The sequence below is a fragment of the Stegastes partitus genome, unplaced genomic scaffold (assembly GCF_000690725.1).
Source record: "Stegastes partitus isolate 25-593 unplaced genomic scaffold, Stegastes_partitus-1.0.2 Scaffold568, whole genome shotgun sequence".
Taxonomy (NCBI): domain Eukaryota; kingdom Metazoa; phylum Chordata; class Actinopteri; family Pomacentridae; genus Stegastes; species Stegastes partitus.
Window position 1 is genome coordinate 197,410 of NW_007578299.1, and position 9,942 is coordinate 207,351.

Sequence of the window (9,942 nt, forward strand, 5' to 3'; positions counted from 1 at the left end):
GGGCACTGGTTGCTGTTCTCGCAGTTTATTGACTTCATGATTGACTTCACCTTGAGAACACAGCTGAAAACATTGTCATTTGATAGATACATTTAAAAACCCACTCTAATGCTAAAGTATTCACTTAGTTGTGTTAAAAAAAAAAGAAGAAAAAAAGGAATCAACCATTACTACATTTTAAAGTCTTGTTTAGAAAAGCACCTTCATTAATACAGTTAATTACATGTAACTCATTCTGCATTGCAGAACACAACACAAAGACAGGCAATAGACTAAGCACTTTCTTCAAATATTTCCATATCAAAAAGATCAAAGAATAAATAGCTGTGTTGTCGGTATGACGCCTTACAATAAGTCCACTAATGTGACATGGGAACAATCAGTGTGTGTACATTACCATGCAGTGTGTGCATCATACTGAGGATCTACCTGATGGAAGGTGGAAACAAAGGAGTGCAATGACAGTATGATTTGGTCCAAAATCAAGGGAAGCCAAAAAAAAATAATTTCCAACCCTGGTGCTGAGGGTTCACAGGAAGGACTTTGTAGAGTGCCAACAATGTGTGAGGTTCTTTGCTAACACACACTCAAACCAACAATAGAACAAAGGATGGATGGTGTGAACAAAAGGAAAGCACGTGTCATAATCAGTATTACCCACTAGAGGGAGCACCAGCCTTTGTTTTTTTTTCTGAGACAGCAACTGGTTATCTCTGCAGCCTGAGTGGTCGACCTTGCAACACCGCTGCACAGGCATAGTCTCACTTCACACAAGTTAGTTTTCATGTTACATCCAAAGTCGAGACAAGGCAGGCACATTATGCACATGTGATGCTACAAATATCATCTTTAAGTCCCAATAAAAAGCCCTCACACAGCATGGCACAGAGCTTAACTTCAAGATAACCAGAAAAAAGGCCAAAATACATTTTTTTGCCGATGACCTACAGTACGTTACATGACATTCAGTCTGTAGGGTTTGTAACGTCAAAGTTGGGTGATAAAAACTACGTTTCACAGATTGTTGGTAACACAGCAGATGTGACTAATAAAAGCATTTCCTTGCCGACTTCCTACTTTAGGAACAAATGCTTATAGATATCTCTGAAACCACGAAGTGTAACCCTGTTAATTAGTTCAGACGAGATCTGTTTGATTTCTTTGCTAAAAAAAAAGACAACATATTGGCTTATAATGTTGCACTTGGCTGATGGCTTAGTTAATGTGGCATTCAGCTGCTTTGAGCTGCAGAGCGTCTTTATAGAGAGAATGAAAGATTAGGGTGTAGTGCAAGAGGAATGGGGGGGTGATGAGGCCGCAAGGAAACAAACTGATAATCAGGTTAAGGCCATTGCTGTCCGTTTGAACTCCGGAGGAGCTTGAGTGCAGTCCATTCAGAGAAGCATGAAAAGAGCCCTTCCCGATTTTCAGCTTTCCTCCCTCAGTCGTCGGCGACAATGGACAGAGCACGCAACTCGCTGAGCTTGGCCTCGGTCTCCCTCTCCCTCTGCTCGTCAGTCAGCCCTGCCTGGTCGATCTGGTCTGTTAACTCGCTGAAGATCTTGTACATTTCAGTGAAATAGACCACCTGGTGGGCAGGAAAGAAAAAAATAAAGACTTAGTCTGGGAAAGCAGATTAAAAAAAAAAAAAATCCTGTCTGTCCTCTGACAAAAACTGGACAGAGTCAATCCTCAGACCTTTTCTAGATGCCTCTTAGGAAAAAACTCCAAATTCATATCCAAACTCTGCTCCACTCACACAATCTAATCTTGCTTTTACTTACACAAGTCTGAAGCTGCTTGTCTCAACCCTGCTAATGAGAAGTGATTTGAGAGGAGAAGAGGGAGCCCACAGATATCAAACAACTCTGACAAAGCCCCAAAACCCAGCACTTCAGTGGGTAGTGACCCTGCTTTTCTCTCCCAATCTGAACAAGAGATAGAGAGTGTTCACTGAAAGCTTTCTTGACACTTCCCACCCCTGCTTCTTCCCCTTAGTTCATGAGTCAGGCTCCCTAGAGAGTTGCTTTGATGATTAATAGACTTTAATCACATTACAAGACTCCAGAAGAGTGGGCTGAGAATGAAAGTACTGGGAAATACAACCCCTTAAAACCCACACACACATCTCAATATTTATTCATGTAGCAATGCATATGATGCCATGCTCTTAAGGGGGCATCGCTGGTGTCTCGGAAATTTCATGTGTGTTCAACTGCAGGCCGAAGCAGTAAGACCAACCGAGATACCAGTGGGAGAAAAAAAATACTTATTCACTTACAGGGTCACAATAGAGCAAGGATTACTTGAAGACTTATAACCCTGTCATAAGTGGCCTGGACACTGTCAGCCAAAAGGAAAAAAAAACCCTCAAGTTTCTACACCACCTTGTACAAGCCTTTTTCAGTTCTCAGTCTTTGCATGTTTATACCAATATTTGCCACCTAAACCACATGAGTGGGCCATAAGTATTGGGTTACTGCTGTTTGTGGGGGTAAAGCGGATATTTTTTTTTCCAAAAGTGGCTTGTTGAAAGAGCCATCGGAAATGTCCATATGACCAGTGATGATAATGTACACCAGATCAGTGTCTAGGTTCCATCTGCAGCAAAGACTACTATTACAATTAGTCGAGTCACCACGAGGAGTAAACGCAGCCTCACACAGCTTTGGCCACCTACGGTACAAAAAAAAAGGAGCCTTTGGGTAAAACAGAGCTTTAATTTACATGACTTTTGTCTGGGCATTTTAACATGCCATAGTCCCAGCTGCTTAATATTTATACAGGGAGCTTACACTTTGACCTCTGAAAATAATGAATAATTTAAGTTGCATTCTATGCAGCAAGTCCTTCAACAGTATGTCCACTGTTAAAGAATCAACTGACAAAAGATCATCTTTAAATGCTGTGGGTTTTTTTTGTTTTGTTTTGTTTTAAATGAAGACAATGTCTCAATTCATCAACATCTGTACAGGTGGACAGGTCAGGCTGTGTCTCCCACTGACAGTTGCTGGACAGGACTCATCGCTGAAGGCTCAAAACAAAGACAGCCTTTGTGCCTTTTGCTGCTGCTGCTGCTGCTGCTGAGAGCTGAGCAGCAACAAGCGGCTGGGAGAGAAGGGAACAGAGGATGAAGCCGAGCACATAGAACAAGGCTGGGGATGAGGTCTACTGGTCCACTGACCACCCACATATGGCTGCGTGTATGTAAGTGTGAAAATGCTCATTCATGTGTTTGAACTACATGAATCAAGATAATGTAGACAGAATAAAATAGCCAGTGTAATAATAGTAGCTCTTACCTCATTTAAAGCCAGGTAAAAGGTAGAAAATACGATATAATCTCAAAAGAGAAACAAATCTGAGTTTAGATTTGTAGAAACATTGTTGGGTATAGTTGATCGCTTTGTTTGCTAATTTTACATTCAAAGTGCATCACAGAACTCCATAATTGTCATTAAGTCGGAGATAATCTAGTTTACTAATTAGGAGCGTGCCGGTGACTGTCCCAAAGAGGAAATGACAAGGCCAGGCAGCTCTGTGGTGGGGGAGGGGGACATGGTGGCGCTAACTTGAGACACCCAGTGGCTTTAAGAGAAGCTTCAGGTTAGAGGACAGCTTGCAGGACTGCAGTGGAGCCAGACAGATGAGGTCTTCCTGGACTAAACACAGTAGTGTGGGCCGTCACTGGGGGTTAATCACATTAGGACTGTGTGGAGGGAGACAGACTGCCTGGGTTATACACGCCCTTCATCAGACACTTCATGCACTGTTTAACCAAGGCTCAGAGGGTGTAACTGCACACTGCCGGGAGGGTGTGTGCATGCAGCTGTGAGAGCCTCACTGGGATGCACATCTCCAGGGGGGGGTCACTAACCTGCGCCCGGATGAGAGCCTCAAAGCTGGGCTGGAAGTAGTCGATGCGGCTGTGGTAGAACTTGGGCATCTCGTCCAGCAGCTGCTTGTTCTTGGCCTCGAAGTCTTCCTTGACAGGTCGGAGTTCCTCTCTTGCCTGGGTTGAAGGGGAAAGAAAAAGAACAGCTCACCAAGGGCCTCTGTCGGTTCTAAATTTAGAGAGTATCCATCCATTTCACAAATGTATGTGTAATGACAATACACATTAAAGATTTTTCCACAAAAATGTGCACGAGGAGTTACAGATTAAGAGAAAAACAAAGACAAACAAGTTCGTTTTAAGTTAATTCATTACTTGAGCCATCATTAGTGTTCTTTTTCTTATTGTTCAGAAAGATATTTGCCTAATTCCCACGGAGAAGCAGTGCAAAAAAAAGGCTGTAATCACGACCACAGTGAGGAGGAGTGGGTAATGTGGGCAGACTTGGCTGTGAGTGGACTCCAGCACCACTGATCTGTGTGTGAATGTATTAGTGGGTAGTCTACTGTAGGCATGGAGTTATGGAATGCACAATGAATAAGTGTGAGAGGGTGAGAATTTTTATTATGGGGAAGGGGGGAGTTGCTATATTCAAACTGCAACATATTGTTTATCTGCTGCATTATGGTATGTGGTCTGTTCACCTTAGTTACTTTTCTTTACACATGCCAGTTGAAATGCCACACAAGTGTTTTGTCAGGATCATTTCTTTAAGTGCACAGGGAAAGGGCAGGGATGTGGGGGCCTCTTCAAGGCTTTGTTCCCCTGACAGTGCTTTTCTCAATGTGTGTGGGTGGCTCACCATGTGAGGATGTGTTAGAGGCAATAGCATAGGCAACACTGCAGCACTATCTGTGAATGTGTGTGCTTCTGTAGTGGCCTCATCGTGTGTGTATGTGTGTCTACAATTCTCAATTACGTGCCTGTAGATGTGCAGCAGTGCCTTTTTGAAAAGACACTACTTGAGAGCCTGGTAGCTTGCGTGGGTGAAGGAGCGCACATGTACAGTATGCATGTGCTCAACTATTTTTGTTCATATCCAGTCAGCATTTGTGTCTTTTTCCACTTATGGTGCTCTATTCACAATACATGCAACATGTAAGAGCAAGTGAACTCTGCTCCTCTGCAGTAAGAGGGAGCATTCGAGTGGACCAACACGTGCACCAATGCAGGCTTTTAACTGACAGTACCTGATGTAGTTTGACCATAACGGGCCCAGTTTTTTCTTTCTCTTCATATTTCTCCACTTTCGATTGCAACCGCTTGTAGTCCTGCAGCGCCTGCTCCCGACGTTTCACCGCCATGTTAAGGCTGGGGAAGACACCACTGTACCTGAAACATTCCAGCACACATAATTATAAATATGTGACACACATAATTAGACATACCTAAAACAACCAGGGCATTAAACAAAACATGCATAAGTGTGCATGCAGGCAAACAAAAACAATCCCCAGACACTCACGCCAGCGTCCTCATATGGGGGGAAAAATAAATAAATAACAGATTTCTGAGAGAAACTGGAGTTACTGAAAACACTGAAACCACTTTTTTCTGCTCTATGAAATCTGTAGACATGTATTCTGCATGGCATCGTATCTTAATAACAGTCATTATGATGTAATAAAATTCCCCTCCTAAACATCTTATTGTAGAGGTACTCTCAAACCCCTAAGGACAGCTCTGCATTAAGCTTCCTCTAATCTATTATCTAATTACTGTAGTTCAGAATGGCATGAAACAATTCATTTTGTGACAATTATCATATTCCAAATGAAAATATATTCTTGCAACAAGAATCCTAGTCTTCAGCACTAAAAATAGGAAAACATTCATCTGTAACTTAGCAACAGGAGTCTGAGCTTCATCCTGGGACTTGTTGCACTGGTTTTGTGGCTGCTGTTAATGGGAAGCAGGAATACTGTATACCGTAAATATCCAACCTCATAATAGTTATGGAAATTAATTTTAAAAAATTAAAACAAACAAATGCAGAACATAGTATCTGAAATACAAGATTAAAGTATCTTTGAATGTATGCAGCATCAATATTTAGTATGTCGTAAATACCCAACATTATTTCTTTAAACGGAGATAGTTGTGCTCTATTTTCATTAGTTTTAAAAGGCTTAGAATGTACAAACAATATTAAAGAGAGATGTGAGGGGGAAGTAAGATATCAGCAAGGTTTGAGATAAATCCCAGCAGTTATTATCAAATTTGTAGCCAATGAATTAATATTGTTATTTTTGGCCTTTCTAATATGTAAACAAAAACCAGTGACAGTGATTTTCATAAGCAGGCTACCGGATTATTCACACAGGTGCCTGCTACATGTGAGTCAGTAATAAAAACAATCGTAATGAAGAATTAGATATAGCTTTTTAAAAAATGACTCATTTAAAGCATTTCATCAACTGTGTAGGCACATTACTACAATAGTTTATTATGTGCGCCTTTGCCCATAGCGTTATTAGCCACAAAATGTGTGGGCTTCATGATGTACGTTCCTCTCTATGCCAACCCTTGCCCTGCTCTGTGCAGCAGATGAGGGAACCACTGAGAACCTGTGAACTGACTGTGAAATCCTAGATTACAACCGTGTCTTCCTCGTGCACCTTACCAGAGGCCAGAAGAGGGGGGTGGGGGGGTGGGGAAAGTTATTGAGCTGAGGCTCTGTCTCAGACAAGCAGGGATTGTTTCCGACAGGAAGTTAAGCAAGGAGTGGTCTTGTAGCGTTTGAGTGACATCACGGAGCTCAGCACAGCCCAGCCACACAGCCCACGCTCTACCGCTATTTATAAAATACCACTTTGGCCCAGTTTATGGCAGGGGTGGATGCCGATCCTCAAGTCTACTATCTGCTCCAGTGTACACATACTTGAAGTGCCAAGGGATTATGTAACTGCCCTCTAGGCATGACTGCTCTCCAGCACAATCCTATTGGCTGATGACAACGCGGCAACAAACCAGCTTTCATACGACACAAAAGCTGATTGAATTCTCACCAGGTTAGTTCACCTGGTAACACAGTGCCATTTCCTCATGACACACCGCGATGGCCTGCTGTATGACTAAATAGGACAACACTGTCAGTGACTTCTATGTTTCAAAAAAATGAATGGCCACTGCTGTCCTGGTGCTGAAGGAGGAGAAAGAGCTTGACACAAAGCCAACTGCTGATTAACTCATTCTTGTCCTTTTCCTGCTGGATGCTGGTGTCTCACTGTTACGTTGATGGCTCTCCGTGTCTAGAAGTCACAATGACTCAGCTGAGTCTTTGGCTTCCGCACGAGAATATGCAGCGGTGGCCCTTGTTGAAGGTGCCTACACATACTTTGCAATAATGGTTTTGTCTAAAACTGTCCAGGCTCTGGACATTTCCCTCGATGTCCTGGCCTTGGCTGGACAACTACCGGTCAGCCAGCAAGGTCTGCATTTGTGGTCAGTCTTGTCTGGATGAGGTCTTACACTGGTTGAGGGTTGCGCAGGGGCCAAGGGCACACCACTGTCCATGTGACAGGTCAGGGTGTGGTGAACAGGCTGGATGGAAATAGCATCTGGACCAGAAAGTGTGTTTATGAGCAGCTGCCAATCCACAGACAGGCCAATCTGACCCGTCAGCCAAGCCTAAGTCTGGTCTAGACACCCTCAGTCTAGAAGGCTGGCTGTCCCTCTCAACTATCAACATCACATAACTTACTACTGCAAAAGAACGCACAGCAAGCCACTAAAAGTATGGGAAAGTGAATTGTTTATGTGCAAAATTGCCACCTATAAGTGTCACAATCTCAGATGAAGACTTAAGGCTACATCACGTGGCGAGTTTTGTTAAAATATGCTTGCAGTAATTGTAAAATAATTACCACCTGCTCTACAAATGGTTTAAGAGCAGTGCGCCATGGGAACTTGATTGTGACGTACATGCCAGCAGAACCTCCTTTGTCTCAGCAAAAGAGTCTGATCTGCTGCAACTTGTCTTGTGTTTTGTTGATCAAAACTGACGCAGCCTGGTTACGCAGTACATCAGATAAGAAAAAAGTAAACACTTTGTAGACAAGAAAAATAAGCTTCAGTTACAAAAACTCCACCACAAAATGAATAAATTCATTAATTTCCCCCACAAAAAAAATCAGCATCAGCCCTACGAGTAAGGCCAAATAGTACCACTGCCTCCAGGCCACACAACCTGCTTCAGGAGCAGAGTCTTCCTCTGATTGAGACGGCTGAAGGAGATTTGTCCAGGTCTAGCTCAACCTGGGGCAGAGGTCTCAAAACAGGTTTAACTTCTGTCTCACGCAAAAGAGCAACGGTGCAGAAAGGGCTAGGTTAGAAGGCCTAGATAACACAAATGCCTCAATGCCCACGCACTCCCCTCCCCTCACATAAACATGTGATGTCATTCAGTGACCCCGCAGAGTGGATGAAACTCTCGTCTGGGCCTGAGAGACACGGAGAGACACGGAGGGTAGAAGCGGGGGGCTGCTTTTTTGTTTGTTTACCGCACGTTTTACCACACAAAGTATTAACGATGGATGCCAAAATTTTAAATAGCAATCACACATGGACACAATCACGTACCAAACACACAAATACACACGCACGCAACCCATTTAAAGTCTTCCATTAACATAACGTTCTCCTTTTCAACTCTTCTCTAATTGTCTTTACAATGACACAAGATCACCAGTAGAGTATTTTGAGACAAGTAAATAATGAAAAATACTCATTAGTGAAGGACTAATGGAATCTTAATGGAAGCTTTAAAGTATAGCAGCTTTTGTGTCTAGGTTTTCTATAGAAGACACTTTGATAAACTAATAACTAATAGTGCTGTGTTTTTCAGGAGGGGAAAAAGTTAATAGAGAGGTCAGTTTAGCTTGGCATTAAAATTCATTTATGAACTTACTTCCTCTGCTCTGTTTTAGCATCATGTAAATGCCTAACTTTACAGTCTAAAATCCCCTATAAATTTGTGGACTGGTGTTTGTGTATGTGTGCATGTTTGTGTCAGAGCGTGCACTGTCCTGAGACAGTTCTCTTCCTCAACCAATCCACGGCTCTGGGCCCAGGAAGCTGGGCCTTTTGCCATATTCTGAGCCTGCCCACACGTCCGCCTGCCGCCCACCAGGAAGAGGAAATTAGAACCATTCCATCCTGTCATTGCTCCGCCACCAGAGCGCACGAGGAAAAGAGGGCTTAGCGTGCAGGCACGCGCACACACACACACACACACACACTCACACACACATATACACATACACACACACACAGTCTGACCTAACCAATTCATGTTTTGACAGAGGATTCTCTTGACATTGGTTATTTTACAAAATGACAGCTTTATGGGGGAGAAAGTTCAACACAAATTTGCTATAGAAACAATATGCACGTGCTCGCTTACAAAGCACATGTTTAATCTCCTGGGAGGAGCCAAGAGGAGGAAGCAAAACCTTAACAAGCGCTCCGGAAGAACGGGTGGGATCGTCCAGCCACTCCCTTCAGTACCTCTGCTTTGCATGAGTGTGAGTGTGTGTGTGTGTGTGTGTGTGTGTGTGTGCGTGCGTGCGTGCATGTGCAAAGTGAGGCTTAAGGAATGGAATAGCACTCACTGCCTTCTCAAATGGGGGCGAGTATTAGGAATGAGAACCAAATAAACTTTCTTCCAGACACGCTACCACCACAGCACCGCCACTCACTCCCCAGTTCGTTTTTACGATCTGTATTACTACACTGCAGGCCTTCTTGTGGTCCTGCGTTGCAGCTATACTTTCCACCCAGCTAGTGTGAAGAATAGAGCTAGGTCAAACAATAAAAATGTTATGGAGCACTGGACCTTGTCTGGCCAGAGTGTCATATGGATTTACCACAGTGGGAAGATTAAGCAACAAAACGGAACTTTACAATTCTTCCCTATGGTGATTGCATGTAAATAAGCATGTGCTCTAAATTCAGTAAACAGTCTTATGTAAAACCATCACGCTACTATATATATATATATATATATATATATATATATATACACACACACACACACACACACACAC

The 9,942-nt window shown here is 43.0% G+C and overlaps 1 protein-coding gene across 1 annotated transcript in view; it reads right to left on the reverse strand.

Moving 5' to 3' along the window:
* Positions 1–9: 9 nt before the first annotated feature.
* bin3 (bridging integrator 3) overlaps positions 10–9,942 on the reverse strand; it is a 29,029-nt gene continuing 19,096 nt past the window's right edge. The window contains exons 7-9 of the mRNA XM_008288649.1: positions 5,086–5,227; positions 3,878–4,012; positions 10–1,588 (exon numbers count right to left, since the gene is read on the reverse strand). Of these exons, the coding sequence (XP_008286871.1) occupies positions 1,442–1,588; positions 3,878–4,012; positions 5,086–5,227 (424 nt within the window). The 3' untranslated portion in view covers positions 10–1,441. The remainder of the gene's footprint in view (positions 1,589–3,877; positions 4,013–5,085; positions 5,228–9,942) is intronic.